Raw genomic sequence first — 24,607 nt, 5'->3', positions numbered from 1 at the left:
TGTAACCTGACCCCTTACTTGAATCTCTGACCAGACCATATGGAGCTCTGTAGCCCGTTGCTGTTCATAATGGATAGGGCTACACCTACTGGGTCCTAGGCCCTAATCCTAGGTGGCGACTCCTCATTTTATTTTAATATTTTTTCTGAAGTATGACCCCTTACCCCATGATAATGTATCAAAATAATACCCCCACTTTACCAAACCCAATAGTCTGTCGCCAATAAGGCTGAGGAAACCTCATCGCAGAGGACCACGGTACTTACAGTGGCGACTCCGCTGGGGACAGTGGGTAAACATCCACTTTAGGTCAAGCTTTCTAAAATAGATGCTACCAACAAATGTACGAATATTCTCTCCAATTTTGTATGAAAACCTGTGTGGCTAACCTTTCTGTGTACTAACTGCATCATGCATAGTACTCGAAGTGAAATCAAACGACAAGGGTACTCCCTGTCGGACCTTTACCCCCGGGGAGGTGAGGTACGTCATACTAAGTATTCTGAGATCGGATGATAGCTGCTTTATGTACCACTTTTGTGCACATTCACAGTGCATGGGAACACTTTTACCCTGTGGTTAGTCGTTGGACCCCATGAGTAGTCATGGATAATTCGCGGCGACGCCACAGCCCTTGATATTTACTGTACGAGTTTAGAATCACCAGCGAGAGTAATCACTAGTGTGATGTGGGGTGCTTTAGCCACTCAAAAAAGGCACTAGCACGGTTACTCTGAGATTGTGTGACCTACTCTCTAGGTCTATTAAAAGAACCCCATACTCACAATTCGTGACCACGAGCGATAGGTATATCGATTCTGTCAAGGGTGACCTTTTTATGTCCTATCAGCCTACCCTTTGTATGCATCATGTAGGAAAATAGACCATATATGATTAGGGTACGACACAAACTAACCCTTGTTAGCTTTAAGAGGGACCGAGTTTAAGGTCACCTGACGATTAATCTAGTTTCAATATGAGACGCCGCCCCGAGTAGGGAATTCCATAGTCCCGCGATAGTCCCTCGAAGAAAGATGGAGGTCCACCCTCATCTAATGGATTCCTACATGTCCCTCGAAAATGGGGCACCTCGTATTGATTCAAGATATCATCATCAGGAGCCTGAAACTAGGCTTTCTTCTTTGTTTGTTTATTTTTTCCTTTTAAGAAATGTTTGGGCGATGATGGCATTTGAAGTATGATCTAAAAGAACTTCTACAATGTCAAAAGTTTCGACGATAACTTCGATTACTTGAGCCAAAAAATAAAATAAAATAAAATAAAATAAAATACAAAAAAATAATAAAAATAAAATACAAACAAAAATTAAAAAAAATACAAAAAAAATAAAAATAAAATACAAAAAAAATGATAAAAATGAAATACAAAAAAAGAATACAAAAATATATATATAAAAAAAAAGAGAATAAAAAAGTTGTCCTCGATTGTTTGATTTTGGAAGCTTTTTATCCAAAAGAAACTCACTCTTAGTATCTAAACTAGGATTTCTCTTTTTTGTAGAGGCACGATTCCATTTCTCAAAAAAGAAAAAGTCGTTCTCACCAGCTTGAGCCCGACAAGATGAAAGGTTGATCCAAGCCATTCATCGTCCTTTCCAAGTTCCCCGTCCTCTTTCCACTCATCCAGTTCATCGGCTGAGATATCATTTGAGAGCAACATGGATCCAGTGGACGATCACCTATTTGAAAGTCGCATAGAGCACCAAATGGAGAGATTGCAAACAGATGTGGCAGAGATACGCTAACTCGTGGCACAATTGGCGCAGTCAGTCTGTGAAATCTCTAAGGGAGGATCCACATCTGGACCTACAGAGCAAGGGGTAAGGAGGACTATCTCTGCATCCCCCAAAACTCCAAGCACCATACTGGTAGAAGAAGAGGATCACAGTCAATTTTCAGATCCTCTTGAAACTGAGGTGGAAAGGAAAATGAGAGAAAAGATTGAAGAGTTTGAGGTGGCAGTCAAAGACAAAGGTGAAGAAGAATTGATGTTCTTCCCAGAAGGAAAAATCCCTGAAGATTTCAAGTGGAAGTTGGACAAGTTTGATGGATCAGGCGACCCTAGAGCTCACCTCAAGATGTTCGCCACCATTGCTAGATCTTGGGGACTTACGAAGAATCAATGGAGCCGAGTCTTTCTGTATTCCCTGGCGGGATCCGCATCAAATGGTTGACCCAACTGGATCATGCCCAGACCCGATCATGGGCATCTGTGGTAAAGGCCTTTATGAAGCAGTATTCCTATGATACTGAGATGGACATTGCTGAAAAGGAGCTAGAGACTTTGCTCCAAGAAGAATTTTCAAATTTCATTGCGGGATGTAAGGAGAAGGCTGCAAAGATATGGAGTTGTCCCACAAAAAAGGAACAAGTAGAGATCTTGTTGGAAAATTTGACCTTCGATGCACTCATGACCACTGGGGAGGAGATGGAAGATAAAATCTTCAAGGAGAAACAAGCACCGAGTGTAAGTCGAGAGGCTGCGAGAGCATATTCTGGAAGGAAAAGCTCAAAAGCAAAAGAAGCAAATGCAACAGGGACAAGCTGCCAGATGGCAAAAGTACAAGTGAAGACCACAGGGACTACATCTTTTGTGATCTAGGCAGAGCTGGAACTTCCCAAAAGAGCCTTCAACTTCGGAGGAATGGCACCATCACTGTTGAAGGCTCTTTTGGGAAGTTCCCACAAGCTTAGGGAAGTTCCCACAAGCTCAAAAAGGAAGGAATGATTGACTCGGTTCCCCCTAAGCATGTGGATCTGAATAATCCACCTACATGGTACAAGTCCAATCTTTATTGTCACTATCATGACCAGCAGGGTCATCACATAGATAGGTGCATATTCCTCAAGCATGCGATCCAAGACTTGATTGATGATGGCAAGGTCAAACTTTAAGTTGAGCAACAACCAAGAATGACTACAAATCCTTTGCCAACTCACGGAGCGAATGCGCTGCAGGAGGATTCCAAACAAGGAGATCCCACCCTTTTGACCAAGCCAATCGCGAGGAAGAAGAGATTAATAGATGCACGTGTTTATAGGGCGAATGGGTCATCCATGAAAATTATGAAGGAAGGAGAGATATTTCCTTTCTATGAAAACAATGAGCCATGGTTTCAACCAGGGTTTGAGACATCCTTCAAAGATGAAGTAGATCGGTTAGCCGTGGGACCAGATCAAGCAAGCAAGGCTGAAATCCAATTGAATCAAGGGATTGATGGGCCATTCGAAATGGCAACAATCAGTAAGGAAAAAAGGAGGGCCAGCACCTCAGTGTCTCATTATAACCTCTGCAAGGATCCATAGCAAACTGAGCAAGGATGATGGAAAAATTCCACATTGTTGAGTCTAAAGTTGTAGCCATCTCTGATGTAGCCCTGTCTAAGTTTGTTTCTGAGTTAGTGGTTTCCTTTCCCAAAGGAGGTTGTAAACTTCTAGTCTGTGGAGTCCTTCTGTACTCCCCTTCTTATCACGAATAAAATTGCTGATTTTAGTATTACTCGTCTCCTTCTTCTTATTTTTCTGAGGACGATAATGTCTTTTAACATAGCAACTTGTTAGAACAACTGGAGCAAAGAAAAGCTCCACCCTTCTGAGAGGACACTCATCTTATAAATCTGTAAATTGACCAATGCCCTCGAATAATTAAAATAAATATCCCGAATGACCTCTCTCCTCAAGGAATTTGAGAAAGTCTTCGCCTGGTCTTACAAGGACATGCCTGGAATCGACCCAGGAATCATACAACACAGGCCATCTATATACCTAGACACTCGCCCTGTCAAGCAGAAGCCGAGACGGGTATGGCCGGAAGGGAATAGGGAGGAAGCCGTTAAGCAATGGAATGCAGGCTTCCTCTAAGTGACTTAATAACCTCAGGAGTTGTCCAATATTGTTCCTATTCCTAAGAAAAATGGGAAGGTCAAAATGTGTGACTTAAATAAGGACAGCCCCGAGGATGATTTTCCATTACCCCGTATTGACACACTGGTCGACAACACTGCAGGCCATGCCTTGCTGTCATTTGTGGATGGTTTACCTGGCTACAATCAAATTAGCATGTGTCCAAAGGATCGAGAAAAGACGACTTTCACCACACCATGGGGAATGTTTAGCTACAAGATGAAAAATGTTGGGGCAACGTGTTAAGGAGCAGCTACGGCCATACTGCGCAACATGATCAACAGAGTGACAAGGCCTTTTTGCAGGCAGATCCTGAAAAAATAAAAGCCATCACGGAAATGCCGCCATCAAGGATGGAGAAAGAAATATGAAGGTTCTTATACCACATCCAATATATCAGCAGATTCGTAACTTGCTTAACTGCGACGGGCGAACCCATTTTCAAGCCTCTGAGAGGGAAAAGAGTAAAAAAAAAAAAAAGAAGATGAAACTGGCCCAACACACCGAGGGCCAGTTAAGCATGGGAAGCCCCTGATATGAGCTGATAGAAAATACCTTGAATACTTCGCGGAAGGAAAGAAGAAGCATCTACAAAAGAACCCTACTCGATTCTTTCTCCAAAGAAGCCTGCGGTATAAAAGGACTTATGATGGCATCCAACTGCTATGCACGGGTAAGGAATAGGCTCAGACCGCTATGGAAGAAATTCACCAAGGAGTCAGTGGACCGCATGTGAACGCAAAAATACTTGTCAAAAAGACCCTTGGGATGGGGCATTATTGGATAACAATGGAAGTTGACTATGCCACTGCCGTTAAGGAATGCCCCTGATATCGGATGTTTGTACACATTTTTCCTACAAGGTTGCATTCGTCAATTGAGCCATGACCATCGTTCTTACTTAGGGAATTGACATAAAAGGAAAGATAAATCCAAGGGCTTCTAATGGGCATGAGCTCGCCCCCGATTATTTCACCAAGAGGATGGAGGCTCAATCTTATGTGGTCTTAACCGTTGCTGAGATGGCAAAATTAGTAAAAGAAAACATCGCCTGCAGGTGTGGTGCGCCTCAACAATGGATTTCAGATCAAAGTTTACATTTCCAAGGAAAGGTGGAAGAGCTTTGTGCTGAACTTGGCATAAAAGCATAAGTCCACTATCCGCATGCCTCAAACCAATAGGATGTGGAAGTCACATTGCAGAAGATGGCAGATGCGCACAATGATTAGGCCAAGAAGCTCCCACTAACCTTATGGGCTTACCAAACATCAATACGGACCTCAGCTGGGGCAACTCCGCATTCTCTAGCATATGGAGTAGAGGCTGTTTTACCTGTGGAAGTTCAAGTTCCTACCTTTCGAGTATTGTTTGACAATCAGCTGCCGAAAGGAGAATGAATGAGGTCTAGAATTCAATCTCTTGAATGAAAAGGGAATGAAAGTCATGTAAGCAAAGAATGGTTAGAGGGTCCAACAAGGGGTATACTCTTGAAATATCAAAGGAGGTTTGGTTCTGAGGACCCTGATACATGACCCAAAGGGAAAATTCTGACCCAATTGAAGTGGTCCTCACAGAGCGAGAGCAATATTGCCAGGTAAAGCGATGCGTCTCACTGACCTTGAGAGGGAAGACTTCGGGTTTGATTTAAATTCTAATGATATTGAACTACGTTCGACCTGATTCCTCTCCAGGGATACGTAGGCAACTCAGCCTCTCGAGTGCGGTCTAAAAAAAAAGAGAAGGGCATTGTGTTAGTCCATTCCATAATCCCGCCAACTGGCGTCCCCTGTAAATACGGTAAATCCCGCCATTTGGCCTTCAAAATCTAACTTATAATGTACCTAGGGTTGTGAGAGGCTGGCTACTAGCTGAAGACTTGTTAATGTTTATTCCTATGTTGCTGGACGATCTCATTTCGTAGAAATTTGGTAGAACTGGATAAATGATGGAATCCCTGGTTACATGACTTCCATTTTGAGAAGGTCAAGATAGCCCCACCTCTTGAAGAATGTCGGGCTTGCATCTCCTCAAGGAAAGTCGTTCCTCCCGGTCATGAAGAAGGAACAAATTTTCAAAAACTTTGGAAGATTCCTTCATCATGGACAAGAAAGAGAATCCCAGACGGGGTCAAGACTGGAGGAATCACCCTTGGCCTATGTGCTGCCAAGCAAGAAGGGAAAACACAAGAATTTCACGAGAATACTTGGATAAGAGGAATAGGACTGTCATTAGAGACTCCAGGGTGCAATTACGTGGGAGTCAGGGGTTTTTGACTCACACCAGTTTAAGCCCCCGTCTTTGGTGTCTATAGAACTAGAGCGGTTTAAGTTGAAGAATTGTAAACCTCCAGAGGCCTTGACTCAAGAAATAGTGATTCTGCTATCAGATACATGTTGCCAACAAGTGATGTCAGCTTAATGTTTGAATTACCGTTTCAGTATCCATGTACTCAAACCAGTTATCAATAAAACCTTGTGCTTCTAGGGAAAAGAGAAGTCATTGTGATATATATATATATAAAGGTGCATGAATCCAAAGTCATACAAACGATCACAATAAGTTTGTTCTTAAAAAAAAAGAGGGTATATATATACAAAACAAAAAAATATAATAAACAGATCAGCTAGAGAGGAAATCCCCCATCGAGAAGCTCGCCGCTGTGCCATCGACGCTATCTCTATCAAGTCGAAGAGCCATAATCTCTGCTTGAGCGCGGGCTAACTCGGTCTGATGTTTCTCTGAATCGAGTCGATACCTCTCTGAGTCTAGCCGATGCCTCTCCGACTCAGCCTGATGAAACGCATCATGATCCCTTTGAGAAAGGAAAAGAAAGAAAACAATGAAAAAAAAAGGGAAAAACCTAACAAAAAAGCGGTGCATAAATATAAGGGAAGAAACTCACCCAGTGGTGTATCGTTCCCCCTCTGGAAGTAATGACCTCGTCCATGCTGGCCATCATGCGTCGCATATCGGCATATCGATCCGCCGTCACCTAAAAGAACAGAAAGGGAGAGATATGAGAAGCGAGGATTTTTGTTTTGCCAAAAAATAAAAAATAAAAAGAAAAAAATAATATAATAATAAGGGAGATTTCCTTACCCCGTCGTATGGGTTGGGGAGGCCCAAGGCATGGTCTGCTGACCTGGGAGGTGGCAACTCAACGTCCGACATGCTCAGATCGTCGGGTCTGACAAACCATGGGCGGTGGCAAGGGATGTGGTCATCCATACCCGCCAATCTCATCGGAGGAACCCCTCCAGAAGTCTCCCCCTCAGGGTCTGCTCCTACCGCCCAAGAGGCACGTGAGGACCGTCCAAAGCTCCCAGGGAAGAGGGGGCGGACAGGATACTGCAAAACAAAAAAAAAGAACCCAAATCAGTTATCATGATTCAATAAGTTTTTGGTTGATTAACAAAGAGTGAAGAAATCATACCCGAGGACCCTCCGGAGTGAGAGGGACGCAAACAGTCTCCTAGAAAAGAAACGTTGGGTAGTCCCCGACAGTAGCCAGCTGCACCCCCGGCTAGCCGACCCTCAAGCGTTGAATCTCCTCCGGCTCCAAGAGAGGAGTGTGCATGTGAGCTGGAGGAAAACAAGGAATGAGTCTCTCCTCGGACCACTACATGGACACACGCTCTCCCAGATAGAAAGAGAATCCCCTCAGACCCTCAAAAAGGATCCATCGAAAACAGAGAGCGGAAGCCCGATCGCGCAAATAGGACCGGCTTAAGGGGATACTCCAGAAGGTAGGGACGAAGGGAGACCTGCCAACCAAAAAATGTATAAGTGCAAAATCAAAATTAAAAAAAGAAAAAAAAAAGAGAGTAGTCTTGAACTCACATCCTCGAGCCGCAGCTGGTTCAGAAGGCCCCAAACAGAAGGAAGATCCTTATGACGGCCGCTCTTTAAGAGAATTCCCTTGGACCATCGCTGGCCCTAGGGAAAGTGATACCTTGGTCCTCACCTCCCCTAAAGAGAGTGGTGCGGAAGCCCAAGACCTCGTAGCTCCATGTTTGTAGAAAAATAAAAGAGGTTAATAAGTTCGGATGATAATAAAGTTATTAATCTAAAAGGGGGGAGAGAGACTTACCCAAATGACATAGGAGCCCCCGATAAAGTTCGGGGAACCCAGGACTAGGAAGTCCATCATGTAGAGGAGGTGGGCATAAGCCGAACCTCCCCAGTCATACCCTGCCGTGAGGTCGAAGTCCTCAAAGAATTGGCAGAAGGCGAGGTCGACAGTCACCGTCCCATTCATATCACCAAGCACGACCTCGGCTAGCAAATAGGGGAGGAAGCACCGGGCCATCTGATCATGCTCCTCCGAAGGCGACTGATCTGTCACCCCCTTCTCCTCCCATACCCGCCTCATGGTAGCAGCAGGCATGTCTCTGTGAGTGATCTCAAGTCCGATTATATGACTCCAATAAGGAAGTGGTCGACCCGGTCCTCTGGAGTCAGTACCATGGGCGTCCCTCCAAACGGTAGCCCTGTGATCATGTAAAAGTCGAGAGGCATGATGGTCACCTCTCCTAGTGGGAGATGGAATGTGTGGGTGCTCGGCCACCATCTCTCCAGTAGAGCCTGGACAGTCAAGGTGTCCAGCTCATGAACGGGGCAGGCACTAATGTGCCCCAATCCGATACACCTGACCCGGAATGATACCTCCTGACAGAGCTCGGCGTACCACTCTCGCACTCTCCGCATACCGCAGTACTTCTTCGACGTAGGAATAGTCTTACCCTGCAAAAACAAGAGAAGAAAATTCTATTTAGATCTCAATAAGTTAATAATAAATAAAAAAAAATTATTAAAAAAAGAAAGAAAGAAATATACATAATAATATAGCCTAAAATGACTAAGTTGGCATTTTAGAATTCCACCTTGATTTGCATGCCGAAAGATGCCTAGTTTGGCATCATACGACTTTACCTCGATTTGCATGCCTAAAATACCTAAGTTGGAGTTTTAGAGTCTCACCTCGATTTACGTGCTAAAAGATGTCCGATTTGGCATCCGAAGACTTTACCTCAATTTGTGTGCCCAAAATACCTAAGTTGGTGTTGTAGAATTTTTGCCTCGATTTACGTGCCAAAAGACGCTCGGTTTGGTATAATACTACTTTGCCTACTTTCACCGGTTCTAAAAAAAAAAAAGGCCTAAGTTTGTTTCACATCGGTCTTTGTGCCTAGAAATGCCTAAGGTAGGGCCCCTGCCTCGATTCCCAGGCCCTAGGACAATCATGACAGTAATTAATAAATAAATTCTACAATGGCCTTAACCAATGGAAAAGATGAGGTAAGTATGCCTACCTCCTGCGACTGTCCCCAAATGGCGCACCAGATGTGCCGAGATATGCCCTTCAGTGTTGCCCCGAATGGGTACCAACTCGCCCAATCGTGCCAAGAGAGGACCATGTGAGGACTTACGTGGACGCTTGCGGAAGGCCATCTCACTCAAAGTAAAAAAAACGACAGAGTCTGGGAACGAAATTGGATGAGACATATAAGGGGGTGACCCCACTTATAAATAGGCAAGGGGGGCCAAGCCATGGCGCCATGGATCCCCCACGGTGCCGTGAAGATTTTTATTTATGAAAAAAAAAAAGGTGCATACAAAGACCCCTAAAAAGGAAAAATTTTCAAAAAAGACCCTGAAAATAAAAAATTCAAAAAAGACCCTAAAAAAGGAAAACTTTTCAAAATTGACCCTAAAAAGAAAAAATTTCAAAAAAACCCTGAAAAGAAAAAAGTTTCAAAAAAGACCCTAAAAAAGAAAACTATTTTCAAAAAAGACCCTAAAAAGAAAAATATTTCAAAAAACCCTGAAAAAAAATGTCAACAGACACTAAAAAAGAAATTTTTTTTTAATAAAGACCCTGAAAAGAAGAAAGTTTCAAAAAAGACCCTAAAGTTTTTTCAAAAAAGACCTTGAAAAGGAAAATTTTTCAAAAAAGACCATAAAAAGAAAATATTTTCAAAAAAGACCCTAAGAAAAAGAAAAAAAAAATAAAGAAAAGACCCTAAAAAAGAAAATTCCAATAAAAGACCCTAAAAAGAAAAAAAAAATTCAAAAAGGCCCTAAAAAGAAAATACTTTCAAAAAAAGACCCCAAATTATTTTTTAAAAAAGACCCTGAAAAGAAAAAATTTCAAAAAAAGACCCTAAAAATTTTTCAAATTAAAGACCCTGAAAAAGAAAAAAATTTCAGAAAAAACCCTGAAAACAAGAAAAACCTTAAAGGTCGAGGGGAGGAACCCCAAGACACCTGAAAATGGGAAGAACCCTAAAAGTCGAGGGGAAGAACCCCAAGACGCCCTGAAAACAAGAAAAACACTAAAAGTCGAGGGGAAGAACCCCAAGACGTCCTGAAAATGGGAAGAACCCTAAAAGTCGAGGGGAAGAACTCCAAGATGTCCTAAAAATGGGAAGAACCCTAAAAGTCGAGGGGAAGAATCCCAAGATGCCCTGAAAACAAGAAAAACCCTAAAGGTCAAGGAGAAGAACCCCAAGACACCTTAAAAACGCGAAGAACCCTAAAAGTCAAGGGGAAGAATCCCAAGACGCCCTGAAAACAAGAAAAACCCTAAAGGTCGTGGGGAAGAACCCCAAGACACCTGAAAATGGGAAGAACCCTAAAAGTCGAGGGGAAGAACCCCAAGGAGCCCTGAAAACAAGAAAAACCCTAAAGGTTGAGGGGAAGAACCCCAAGGAGCCCTGAAAACAAGAAAAACCCTAAAGGTCGAGGGGAAGAACCCCAAGACACCTTAAAAACGCGAAGAACCCTAAAAGTCGAGGGGAAGAACCCAAAGACGCCCTGAAAACAAGAAAAACCCTAAAAGTCAAGGGGAAGAACCCCAAGAGAGAAAAACCCTAAAGGTCGAGGGGAAGAACCCTAAGAAGTCCTGAAAATGGGAAGAACCCTAAAAGTCAAGGGGAAGAACCCCAAGATGCCCTGAAAACGGGAAAAACCATAAGAGTCGAGGGAAAGAACCCCAAGTCGCCCTGAAAACGGAAAGAACCTTAAAAGTCGAGGGGAAGAACCCGAAAACACCTTGAAAAGGGGAAAAACCCTAAATGTTGAGGAGAAATCCTCATACATAAACTCCAATCCTCTATCATGATGATATATAGCTCTTGTTCCAAATGTCTAGATAAAAGCATAGTTTCAGGTGACAAATCAAGCATTCATTCAAAGCACACTCTCTCACAAGCTCCTTCACTTAGCATTGAGCTTTACAGTTGAAAGGTAGCAAACACTACTAAGGTTGAGGTAACTTTAATCTTCGGTACCCTTTATTTTAAAAAAAATATCCATCGAGTCCTCTTGCTCTCAACCAAGATCCGTCGAGTCCTCTTGCTCCCAACCAAGATCCGTCGAGTCCTCTTGCTCCCAACCAAGATTAGTCAAGCCCAATAATGAAGATTTAGTTTTTTCGGGTTTTCTTTTATCGAAGGATTTCATTATGATTAACCGTCTGTTTTAGCAACTCTGTCGCCCTTGAGCAAAGCGTTAGCAGTACATGCTCTCGGTGACAAAATTAGTTGGTCTTTTATCTTTACCCTTCGGCTGTTGGCACAGGCCTCGACCAAAGAGGGGCAAACTGTAGACACTGAATTTTGTCACCCCCCTGGCAATGATGACGACGGGACACGGACAATGGACATCACACCCCTTTCCCTTTCCTAAGACCAAAAAGACAGGGCCCATGGGTCCAAACACATCCAAAACCCCAAGAAAGCCCATTTAAGGCTTAAAAAGTAGGAAGAGGGGGACCACATTGTCCACGGCGTCGTGGACAGTCCCACGGCACCGTGGAGGCCTCCCACGACGGTGGTGTACGGAGCCATGCTGCTGTAGAGGATTATGATATCGACAGGATGACATCATCCACGGCGCCGTGGAGATCCACGGCGCTATGGACAACTTATCCGGCGCCATGGAAATGGGACACCCCCTATAAATAGGAGGGTCCCCCTCCCCTCATTTGAAGGAATTCCAAGCTGAGGGAGACCTTCCCAGTCCGATTTTCGCCCCCTTTTAGCCCTTTGTGAGCAATCTTGGAGCGGTGTTCTGAGTTGTGGGTAGATCCATCGATTACCCACTTGAGTGGCTGGTAGATCCATCGATTACCCATTCGAGTTGTGGGTAGATCCGTCGATTATCCACACATCCGAAGAGCAATCCCATTCCGGTCAAGTCATTATTCCGTTTGTATACGGATAACGAAAGTTCCTTTTTATAGCCGTTATTCTGTCCGATTATAGATAACGAAACTTCCTCTTTATTAGCCGTTATTCTATCCGCTTACAGACACATCCAAAGAGCCGTTACCCTGTTCAAGAAACTTCCTCTTTACCCCTATGAAGGTATAATCATTGCATTTTTGTCATTACAATGTAGTCTTTTGTGTTTTCCGTTTTAATGTATATAGTGTAAATAGAATGTATATTATGTAGTCGTACGTTATGAAGAGAGAATATTCGCCCTTTTAGCATCTATAACAGAAAGACCGGTTTTTGCCGGGCAAGATGGGTGCCTAACACCTTCTCATACTTGTAACCTGACCCCTTACCCGAATCTCTGACCAGACCATATGGAGCTCTGTAGCCCGTTTCCGTTCATAACGGATAGGGCTACACCTACTGAGTCCTAGGCCCTAATCCTAGGTGGCGACTTCTCATTTTATTTTAATATTTTTCTGAAGTATGACCCCTTACCCCATGATAATGTATCAAAATGATACCCCCACTTTACCAGACCCAATAGTCTGTCGCCAATAAGGCTGAGGAAACCTCGTCGCAGAGGACCACGGTACTTACAAGAGCCAAGGTAAGTATTGGTGCCAACCAGTAAATATCCTCCATTATCAAGGACCGAGCACTAGGGTCAGAATCCAGAAGTTTTTTTTTTTTGGATAAAAGAATCCAGAAAGTTATAGCTAGCACTTGAACAACCTAACAGTCTATGCTCTCTCTCATGATGAGTCTAGGTTTGATTTCAAAATTCTAATCGGACTGCAGTAGAGCCCGAGATCAAAAGGATTAGATTGTTTGTTATGTGCAATGGTGGAAGTCCAAACCTTGTTGGACTCTCAGCATTCTCTAGTACAGATTTGGAACAAGCTCTTATGGTCTTAGGATTCTACACTTTTAGGGAATACTAGATCGGGAAGGAAATGAAGGAGTTTGATTCAATTAGGAAGATGGGATTCCATGTTTGTGCGTAACCCTCCGATAAGAAATGATAAAACCATGAATCGAAAACAACTAACACAAATAAATAAATAAAAAACCCCTAGTTCATGAAGAATTACAGATCTATATAAACACACACACACACGAACTAGAGTCTTCAAGGTTGATCAGAGAACCAGAGTGTTTTTCCTGACTGTGAGAGTAGAGGTTTGCTAGAACTAGAGTCTTTGGGTTTCAAGTTTGGAGGTTTTCTCACCGGCTTTTAGGCTTTAGGTTTTAGTTTTTTATTTTGTTTAATTAAAAGTCATAAATCTGTATTAATACGTGATTAAATGGCAATTAATACACGTATAATATGATATTTCTTCAAAGTCACATATAAAATTAGACTACTTGATAAAATACAGTAACAGTCGGCTTATTGATTCATACGGCGCGACATATGTATTAATACGACAATTATACGCGAACTTACTAACTATGGGTGGGAGAATTGGGATGGGAAAATGCTGAAAGCTCAGGAGTGTTATCTACTTTTCCCATGAAATTACTATTCATGGGAAAAGTAACTTTAACTCGACATTTCCGAATCCGAATCAACTACTCACATGGGGATGGGTGGGGACAGATCTGACCCCTTCATGAGGCGTGGGTCCCACACTCCCATGGAGGGTTCAGATCTGTCCCCACCTATCCCCATGTGGGTAGCATATCTGAACTCGACATTTCCATCCCCAACAAAAACCCCACCAACATATGGGTCTCATCTTCCCCTAATCAAACGGGGTTAAGATTTCCACAAGCCCGACTTCAGTCCATCGTGAAACCCAGTGTGATTATCACAAAGCCCAAAGTAGAACTTCTCAAATGGTTTGTCTTTATGCCCAACATTAGTCCAAAAGCTCGAACATCTGGTTTCAAAAATTGGGATCGGATCGATCAAATCAGCTGATTCAGATTGAGGGATTCCTGCCAATTTGGCTCTGTTTCCGGCTAATTCTAATTGAAATCAGCATTGACTGATTCGATCCTTGATGGTAAAAGGCTCAGAATGCCAGTGCTAGAGATACAGCTTTAAGTTTTAACCATTTTATTCAAAAAAGTGCCAAAAGACGAGATTGAACCCGATCCACCATATTGAGACCACTTGCAAGTGAGACTGCTATCAGACTATCTCCCTCTTATTTGTACCCGGAGGATGGGGTTGAGCAAGGTTGTTAAACTCGGAATCGGGATCCAGATCAGGTCCAGCCGATTTTGATCCGACCAAAATGGACCAGAACCCTAGACATCCACCATGGATTGGACGCTCCAGATCGGATAGAATCAGGATCAGGCTTGGCCGATTCTGATCTGATTCTTGAAACTCTGGGTGGGATGTAACTGCCAAGCACACACAAATATGGTTTAACCCACGCCATTCAGAGTGAGGGAGCACTTGAGGGTCCTCTGTTAACCAAGGCCTTCAAATATGAAAGTGGATGCAAACATGGAATGAAAATTAAAAGATTGGAACAGCACAGAATGGGTCCTATTTTCAATGAAATAGCCAAATTGCTGGCTTCGAGTTCCTGTAGCATCAAAGGCAAAATATTAATAACTCAAGTACCAGTACCACTGGACATAATGCCTGGTTACAATAGAGCCCTTATAACTTCATTAATTTTAGTTCCCCACCTTCTGTTACGGCCGAAAACTTCTGAAACAGACAAAATCATTTAGCATCAATTTATTATTTTACAATGCTGTTGGAAAGTAACATGTTGGCAGTAATGCCAAGTTTTACATTTCAGTGTCGAGTAGGTCTGGGGTGCAATGGTAAGGTTGCTCTCTTGTGACCAAGTGGTCACAGGTTCGAGTATCTGATAACAACCTCTCAGAAGCAGGGGTGAGGTTGCATACATTATGATGACCCTCCCCAGACCCTGCAGTGGCGGGAGTCTTGTGCACTGGATACTCCCTTTTTGTCCTGAGTAGGTAATGCAAAATTCGACTTCAAACCAAGAAAACCAACGGGAGATCAATTGCAAAAGGATCAATACAATGAACGGAACAACAACAGGTTCAAGACTGAGGTCTAGTGGGTTCCTTTTAGGGGTCTGAAGCAATCCTCCAAGTATTACTCTGATTGGGAAGAAGAGCGCTGAGATCAAGACCTTCGAATCAACAGCAGTGAATAAGGAACTGATGCAACCGCAAGTGTGGAAAGTGGTCTTCTTTGCCTCTTGACATCAACAGCAGATTCTATTATTGTTTAGGATGCTCTCTAGGTCTTCACAGATGTAGTAGCAGGTAGTAGCAATTAATTGTAGTAACACAACAGTAAGAACAGTAGAGAATCTAATATCAGAAGGGGAAAGGGATAAAGAGATTTAGCTTTCTCAGCCAAGCCTCCCAACCCTTCATGTCACACACATGGACAGGAGAAAACCTGCTCAAAGCAATAGTAATCAACTTCATTCAATCGTCTCTTTAGCTTCTAAAAGCCTTACATATAAATAGGTAGCAATGACTTGCCCCTCAAGTTACAAAAATTAAAAAGTTTTAACTTTGACAAGTCCTAAAATTGGAAACTATAAAAATACAAACAATAAAATAACAAGTCTCTTATAAGTCTCAGATTTGGATTACAAGCAATGAAACTAAAATAGAAACTAACTGAAATAGGAACTTCTAAATAAAAGCTAAGCAACTAAAATAGACACTAAATTAATGGCAGATTCTAATAGAATATTCCACCAGCATCTAGCACCACCACCAGTCCATATCAACCCTAAATCACTCTTCACATGGACAGTAACTTTTTTTTTTTTTTTTTTTGAATTCTCTGTCTTCTTCATGCTTCGATCTACATCCTCAATGATTATTTTATAAGACTAAAGAAGATTTTTTTTCAGCCCAAGGAACTGCAGCAGTTCAGAAACCAAGCTTAAAGCAACTCGGCTGCTTTGTCCAACCAGACTTTGTAAACATCATCAGAGAAGAGAACAAAATGCACCTGCAATGAATGGCATTATATGTGAGTGTCTATGTACACGTAACCAAGTTTTCATAGACAGCCTCTGTGACATATCTAAATACATGATTAACTTTTCATTCAAACCATGTTGAAACAACAATTAGGTAGCAGCAAGATGATGCAGTTCTCAACAGAAGTAATTGTTCAACCACCATATCTCCTTGGGTTATCTTGATAACCAAGTTTCTTAATCTTGATATTAGGTTTCGAAGGATCACAACTTGGTCAATTAAAGACAAGGGTCACAGAAATTTTAAAATTGGCAAGTAGGTTATTCGCTTCAGGTACTAATGGAATTTTACAAAGTTTAATACTTGGGTACAATTAGTAAGTAGGAACATGATTTGCACAAACGATAAGAAAAATTGAAGGATGAAATGCAAAGACGAGTGTTTATAGGTTCTACTAGCTTCACCCTAGAGGGCTTTAAGAAACTGCTAAAAGAGACATGAATGCTTCCCCACTCCCTAGTCCCCACCGGATACTTCAAGAGATTTAGAAGAAAAGCCAAAACAATGTCAATAACATAGTGATTCCTCCATGCATCAATATTGTGGAAAAACAAACCCCCAGTTCAGTATGAGGAAAAAAAAAGTCGGTCTTCACAATAAAATCCCAATAAGGACCTTTCAAAGATAAAGAATATGAGCATTTTATGAAGTGCAGAAATAAAATCGACCCATCACAAGTCAAATAGTTTGATTCATGAATCAGATAATATGATCCAAACAAAATCAATAATTATTCCAGACGTTTATCTAATGATAAATTTTGATCAAAATGCCTAGAATTCAGAAATAACATTGTACACTGAAAGATTCTAACAATATTGACATTTTGACACACAAGGAAAGACATACTGAAAATCGTAATTGCTCACGAGTTTGACATAAAGCAAAAAAGGGGGAAAAACATACCTCCTTGAAGTCATTTGCAAACTCTTTTGCCACAGATAAAGCTATTGTAGCAGCCTCTTCATAAGGATAGCTGAAACAACATGAGGAATAAAATCAATGTACAGGACTACAGGAGGGGATCTAGGCTTCTAGCATATTTACCATTGCCTAAAGAAGATGTGAAAGAAAAGAAATGAATACAAATGATGCAGTTGCATGAAAATAACATCGCTGGACCGGCATGACCTGATCTGAAACCAGGTTGAATCAGACACATCTGGACTCACCGGGTCAATGATTTCTCTCTCTCTCTTTATCGATAAATATAAATGAATGTCCCATTCACAACAAACCATCCACCTCGAATGAGACAATTGAGACAGTGAACTTGTACATGATCACAATACCACCATGAAGGTTCCTTCCAAGTCACATAACTTACCGGTAAACACCACAAGATATGGCAGGAAAAGCAATAAACTGGATGTTGTTTTCTTTTGCAAGCCTTAAGGAATTTCTGTAACCAAATAAAAGGTTTGTCACGCATTATGCCAACTAACGACAATTATAATAATAATAAAGTACCTGTATGCATTTCTTAGAGAAAGCTCTGGGTGATCATCAACATCATAGATTGGTCCAACAGTGTGAATTACACGAGATACAGGTAGCCTAAAAGCTCTGCATTTGTTTCAAAACATGCCCATGAGGCTCAGAAACTTGTTAAATAAGTTGCAAATCGATAGTACTAGTAATATGCCAGAAGTGCATCCGAAGCACCTACGGGGTAATCCTTGCTTCTCCAATAGGGCACCGAACTCCAGGTCGGACCTCAGGAACTTCATAGCAGGCTGCTCGTAGTTCTGGACCAGCAGCTCTATGTATAGCTGACAGAAACATTACCAATTGTGTATTAGGTCATAAAATTACATTTTTCTTACATAATAAAATATAGAGAAAATTACTTGGACACCCCCTAGACTATAGCCATTTTGCTCAGTATCACCAATGTTTCAAACAATTACTTGACACCCCCCGAAACCTGACGGTGTTAGTCTGCTGTTAGTGTTTAATTGGAAATGCCATTTTACCCTTATCACCTATTCAATAGAAAACAGTGAAATTGACAGATTTACCCCCCTTCTCCTCCTCCTCCTCCTCCTCCTTCTTCTTCCTCCTGCAACCCCACTGCCCCTACCCCCTACTGCATTGCATCTACAACACGACTGCACAAACAATTACTTGAACAGACCACGTACTGTAACGCCCAAACCAGGTGTCCCCATTCACAACCTCACAACCGCCGGCGCCCACCACCTGTTTAATTTGTTTCCTCTCCCACAGACCTCGCCGCATTTCATGTCCACCACCATCAGAATGGGGAACCCAAAATAACGAACCCCACTCCAAAAAGTTCAGAATTATAAAACGTCCTTGGAAATGATGGACCCCACGCACAATTTCCCTGAGAACAGCAAATCCCAGTGCCCAGCACACGCTACAACCCTAAAACCCCGTTTTTCTCTTTTTGCTTGATTGGAGTTAGGGTTGATTTGAGCAAACATCAACTTTGATTTTCTTAACCTAGCCTCCCATCTCCATCATCATAGCAAGCATGGGTAATCTTTAAACACAAACTACTAGATTCATTCAGATTTTTGAATACCATATATCAATTCAAAAAAAAAATTAGAGATAAAAGAAAAGCTAACTGATGAGATGACTACAGTAGTTTCCACTTCCTAGTTCCTGATTCTCAGACTTCAGGGATCTTAAAAGTTAAAACCCCCAAAGAAAATTGAATCATTATTACTAATTTTCCATTTTCATCTCAATAATGAGAAATGCTCTTCGTCATCATCTATCTCAGAGAACGCAGAAATCTTTGAGCAGCTTCCGAACCTGCTCAAGCGTCACGAACAGAACCACAGCAAAGGGGCCTTGCCTTGATATCGTGGGAATAAAACCCTTATACAGAGCCATGGGACCCTCAGCGCTCACTGTCTTCAAAGCACAATCCATGACCATGGAATAGGGCGGCTCAGCCCCTGCCTCCACCTTCATATTCATCACCCTTGTCTTAATCACATCCACCGGATTCGACGCTACCGCAGCCATAAACCCAGCAGCAAAGCTCTCAGTCACATGGGTTCCAAGCCCATCTTTCATCACACCATTCCAGGTATCACCTCCTTCACCAGATCATATGTCGCAAGCTGTGATGCCATCACGATCATGGCCCTGTTCACCATCAACGATGATCCTGTCCATCTTCGAGGATGCCCTAATGGTTTTTGAAACAGCACCATGGCTGCCCTTTTTTTTTTTTTTTGCAGGGAAGAAGGGGGTAAATCTGTCACTTCACTATACCTTAAGGGTAGTTTAGGCATTACAAAAAATTTAACCTATGACATCATCACTAAACTGACGGATAGGACCTACTTGAAAGAAATGGTAAACTGTAGGGGGTGTTCAAGTAATTGTTTGAAAAGTTGGGGAGAATAAGTAATTAGGCCATAGTCTAGGGGGTGTCCAAGTAATTTTCTCTAAAATATATGAATCATTACCTCCATCAACACCACCACCCCCAAGCATTCGCTTGTTAGCTGCATTTACCTGCCGAAGAAATTCTCATGAAAATACAGCTTGTTTTGTTGGGAAACTAGAAATATCTTACAGTTCAGTTACTGTTTGATCCAGTTTCCATTGATAACAGCTCGTTCAAATGACCAGAAGCTATATAAGAGGTAAACTCATGACTTCACTATATGTGTCAAGGAGAACTTATAAAAAGAATCCTACGCCCTATGCCACAGGCCTGCTTCTGTCAGACCCAGTTTTATTAGAGAAAAATAAAGAAGCATCAAGGAATTAGAAAGCCCTAACAATTTAATCAAGAAATGCTCAGAAAATAGGCTTACAAAACAAGGATACATATGATCTTAAGACAATTGGAAAGAATAATAGCTATTATATTTTTTGTAAATAATATATATTTCTCTGTATTTATTCTCTAAAGCCATGATTGGTTGCTTTCTTTGGAAGATGTGAGAGAAGGTAAAAGTGAGGCAAAGGACTTTCCTCATACTGTTCCTGAAATTTTTTTTTTTTTTGGTAACACTCTGGAGGATACCAAATGCTTTTTCCAAGAATTTGGAACAAATTTCTCCTCCCAGTCCTCCTAGGAAGCAATTAGACACAGAATAGCTGATTGTTAACCTTTTAGTGTCTTATATTTTCTATCTCATTGTGTCATAACACTCAAAAGAAATGAAAAATACCTCCAGGACAAATAACCAGTGTTTCTTCTTTGCATATGATGACAATGGTATATCAGTGTTTTAAAATAATGTGGGAGGTAAGCCTTGGAGCATATCCCAAAGCATGGCATTAGAAAAAAGCCTTAGGGAGCATCCGAAAAGCCTACTCTGTCACTGGGGTAAAAAACTTGGGAATCAAAGTCTTGAGGAGGCATGCGCCTCAAGAGGTATGCATTGGATGTTTAAGTTTTCTACAAAAGTTCAATGTGATGAACATGTAAGAAATTAAACAAAATTATCCCTATTTCAGTTTCCTTCATATTCCAACTTTTTCAAAAGGAAATGTTAATTGAGAAAGCATGTAATGCAATCGTGGTGCAAATTAGGCCCTGTTGTGATAGTAGTTGGGTATGGGATTTCGTGTCATATACTTTAATCGTAAAGGTCTCACTTGTAATTCCCAAATATTAGATCCATAGGGGGGTACACGAATTTAATTTTTTAATGTATTAGTTAATTTTTTATGGGGCATAAATGTATTTTGTTTTTATCAGTAGACATTTAAGTCTTGTGTGATGTCCAAGTTAGTCTACCTATTAGAAACTTTATATTTTTATTAGATGCCAGTTGTTAGTAAGTTTCAGAGTCCTAAGCTATGTTAAATTCTTACTTTGGTTGAATGAGAATATACTATACTTCTCAATCTACTCCATCTTTCTCCCTTCTTTCAGTTCCATTCTGGGCCTCCTATTTTCTCTCTCCCTCTACCCATTGATCACCATTTTCTTCCCTTCCTTGCATGTCTCTCTCTCTCCTTCTCATGTATTTGCTCTCCCTTCGATCTCTTCTTGTTGCAATCCAGGGTTCCAAAACCCGGTTCGGATCACTTTGGGCCCACCCAAACACTAAGCAACTCAAGTATTAGGAGTAAAATCTGTGAATTTGTATCACTTCCCAGAACTTAATCAATGTAAAATAGCAAGTAGAAACTCAAATAATAAATGTACTAGCAATGTTATAATTTAGGGAAAGTCAAGGCCATAAAAGGAAAACAATTAAATGGAAAGCACATATGAATGTGGGGAGGTCTATTCTTGACTTAGGATCGCCCTAGGGTTATAACTCAACCCCAGAAATTTCAGATTAAATTAACTTCCCACTGGAGAGTTCAAAGCAACTGTGTAGTTGGTATTATCAGCAGTTGCAGAACAGGGTAATTAGAAATACGACAAGAAGAAAAATATTAAAAAAGAAGTAACAGAAAAGAACAAAGGAAGAAACAGAGTCAGAAAGAAGGTTTCGTACCTTGGGGAAAAAGGAGAAGAGAGAGTAAGAGGAAAGGGAACACTGCCGCAAAACACCACATGCAGATGCAGGTAACACTTCAGCCAACTCAATATTTCTATTCATTCTTCAAATCTATCTAACACGTTTGATGGCTACATTGTTATAAAGAAGCAAAAGTCCTATAAAATATAACTGATTCCAATAAGGAAACATGAATCAATTCTCCTATTCTCCTACGGCACAACCAACTTTCCTACTATAAAAGATTGCCAAAAAATAATAAAATTTATTTGTAGTCTAGGGTGTGGGTGGCTGTTGATCAGCATGTTATGCCAATATCGTTGTACCATTTCCCATTTACTTTATACCTTATACGACCCTATTAATGCTTTAGCTTGGGTACAAGATCTCTCTTTCTTTCCCTCTCACGGACATGCAAACATATCATATATATGAACAGGTAGATCCTAGTTGCCTCTAGTATGTGTCAGGCCTCTGCCCATGCAGGTTTACACCTTACCTTTATATTCAGGGGAAGGCCTTGCACACTTTGGACCATCTGTCTGTTTCGGCAGTGGCAATAATCCAAATTCACACTTATGCGAATCCTAAACTCCAAGCCATCCACCATTACAGTATTATCCCAGAACTTAACAATCAAGAGTTGGCCAAAAAGTGAAGATCCCCAAAAATCATGAAATATTGATAGCTAAAATATCATGGATGGGATGCTAAAAGTTCAGAGAGTATTGTGCATGAATGCACTCACTTCATTCCTAATTTAATGATCGTTCCATGTGTAGAAATATCTGTAAGTGCCCAGAAGTAAGCCCAGAAAATATCAGTAACTGAATTACTTCAAAGTTGCAGTCTTTTTGTTCCAATTCATATCAAATGTCCTAACACGCACTCGATCTGGAAAACTACAGATGTTGGCAATAATATGAGATATAGCTAGCTGGAATTAGGATAATCTCTGCAGGCCCAAAATGAGATTATTTACAACTAGAGCTTACTTAGACAGATGGAAAAGCACGAAACATAGAGAAATATCCACTGGAGCTGAAACAGACGTTTGCAAATTAAAAATCGACATCCTTAGAAGCAATCAAGCAGCGCAGAAGAAATGAAAACAGAGGATAATCCGACAATTCATTCACGGCAGAATCCAAAAGAAGCAAAGAATTGAAAACAGAGAGAGATTAGTTGAAACAAACGTACGATCGCATCGGAAGAGGTATCAATGGACCATTGAGTGATATCTCCTTTCTGTATCTTGAGAACAGAGGTCGGAGACAAAGCGAAATGAGATACGCCAAGCTTATCTAAACCGCCATTGGATGCCATCAAAACCCTAGCAGTGATTGATCCTCCTCTGCTGTCGGAAGAAGAGCTCGAGAAGCTGGAGTTCTGTTGGACACGAGCGATTTCTCTTTTTTCCAAACCAAAGCGGATTGATGTACAAAACTCCACGGGTTTAACCAAAATAAAAGATTTATGGCTTCTGAAACTGAAAACAGAGGCGATTGTGCTTATAGTTCTATAAGAAAGGTTTCGGTTAGGTAGAAACCAAACTCCTCTGTTAAGCATAGACGAACAAAGCATCTGAGTTCAGATCCAAAGAATGTGGGCAGTCGAGTTGGCGATTTGGAAGTCAAACGGAGGAGAGATGGGAGTACGACAGAAAACTACTTCTTATAAAATAATAGATTTTTTAAGGAAGGAGAAAGAAGGCTACCTGCGTGCGTGCGGTGTGCTTTCACATATCCAGAATCTAGCCATAGGGGCGTGCGAAATATTTTGTGTCCCCATGAAAAAGCAGAATTTTCTCATGATGCAACAGGCATTTAATCTTGCGGGTTTTTTTTTTAACATTGATTCAATAAACTTGATATCCCACGAGATAAATTTTGTTGATTTTCTAAGGGGTATGACCAATGCATAGAAAATTAGGGGTGTCAACCGGTCAGGCTCGATCAGGTTTGGTCGGGCCTACCCGGGGCTCACGGTGCTTAAAGCCTGCATCGTGACCACCCTTTTAAGTATTCGGGCCGTGCCTAGTCGGGCTAGGTCGGTCTTCGGGCTATAATCGGATAATATAATAGGTCCTTAACTGGGTCTTAAACGGTGCAAAACTGGGCTATGACCCTATTTAAATATAAACTTGCTTTAAACGGTGCAGCCCATTAAAACTAAATATTTTAATTTTATTATGAATGGATGTCTGAGTTTTTACCATTAAACTGCCATTTGTTTTTACTTTTTGCCTCCTTGAGCTCAGTACATTTTGTGTTAGAATTGAATTTGTAATGCTTGAAGCTATTTCTTTGCGTTGTATGCTTGTATCAAAAAGAAAAAAATGGCTCAGAGGCATTGAGTTTTGGTGCAGCCCTCAGATTTTCCTCTTACTTCAAGTGCTTTCTTATGGTGAAAAAGGACTCTAGTGTCATCTCTTGGGTGTTTGGCATCAATAATGGTCGTTGATTTGACATTGTTTTTGAAAATTTATAGTTGGAAACCTTTCTTCTCTCTATGTAGTTTTGTTATTGGAGAAATCTATGGAATTGCAGAATTGTTACCTTTGACAAGTGTACAAAGATTGTTCCAATATTTGGGGGTTTGCTTCCAAATATTTAAAAAATATACAACCTGGCCCAACAAAAGTTAATGTTATAAATGGATTTGGGCCAACAAATCAAATAGGGCCCAAGCCCATAACAAAGTTTACAAGTTAATGGGTCGGACTAAGTCGTGCCTAGAATTGGTCAGTCCGGTTGGACGCCCAATGAGCTAGGACCCTACATCGGGACCGCTAGATTAGTAAACATGTCGGGCTCAAGCCCGACACGTTTAGTAAACAAGCCGGGCTGGGCTGGGCTTTAGTCGGGCTGGCTCGATCGATTCTGCCGGGCTGGGGCTGGAATTGACACCCGTAACTTCAACTAGTAGAGAGAATAATATTGAGTCTGGAAAGGTTCAATGACATGTACCGTCCTTAGAATCTGATCCAAGCTCTTTTAAAATC

The 24,607-nt window shown here is 41.4% G+C and overlaps 1 protein-coding gene and 1 long non-coding RNA gene across 2 annotated transcripts; one reads left to right on the top strand and one right to left on the bottom strand.

Annotated features, from left to right (window-relative positions):
- Window positions 1-486: 486 nt before the first annotated feature.
- On the top strand, window positions 487-18,889 carry LOC122670375. The gene is made up of 3 exons (XR_006334203.1): window positions 487-497; window positions 1,436-1,437; window positions 18,755-18,889. It is a non-coding gene; the product is annotated as an uncharacterized LOC122670375 (long non-coding RNA).
- Window positions 15,981-23,187, bottom strand: LOC122670373 (macro domain-containing protein VPA0103). The gene is made up of 7 exons (XM_043867220.1): window positions 22,804-23,187; window positions 19,603-19,651; window positions 17,820-17,922; window positions 17,621-17,716; window positions 17,478-17,552; window positions 17,057-17,126; window positions 15,981-16,118 (listed from the first exon to the last, which is right to left on the bottom strand). The coding sequence occupies exons 1-7, from the start codon at window positions 23,185-23,187 to the stop codon at window positions 16,050-16,052; spliced, it is 846 nt and encodes a 281-aa protein (XP_043723155.1). The 3' UTR covers window positions 15,981-16,049.
- Between the last annotated feature and the right edge of the window lie 1,420 nt (window positions 23,188-24,607).

Source organism: Telopea speciosissima, chromosome 8 (assembly GCF_018873765.1).
Source record: "Telopea speciosissima isolate NSW1024214 ecotype Mountain lineage chromosome 8, Tspe_v1, whole genome shotgun sequence".
In the NCBI taxonomy this organism is placed as follows: domain Eukaryota; kingdom Viridiplantae; phylum Streptophyta; class Magnoliopsida; order Proteales; family Proteaceae; genus Telopea; species Telopea speciosissima.
This window is presented reverse-complemented; position numbering and strand designations above follow the sequence as displayed.

What these genes read in the sequence shown, in the direction of transcription:
- LOC122670373 (XM_043867220.1), bottom strand. Translation starts at nt 23,187, where the DNA reads ATGCTTTGTTCGTCTATGCTTAACAGAGGAGTTTGGTTTCTACCTAAC. An exon ending in GGGTGGTGGTGTTGATGGAG is followed by an intron (nt 17,923 to 19,602) that starts GTAATGATTCAT and finishes TGTTTCTGTCAG; the next exon opens with CTATACATAGAGCTGCTGGT. An exon ending in TCTCTAAGAAATGCATACAG is followed by an intron (nt 17,553 to 17,620) that starts GTACTTTATTAT and finishes ATTTGGTTACAG; the next exon opens with AAATTCCTTAAGGCTTGCAA.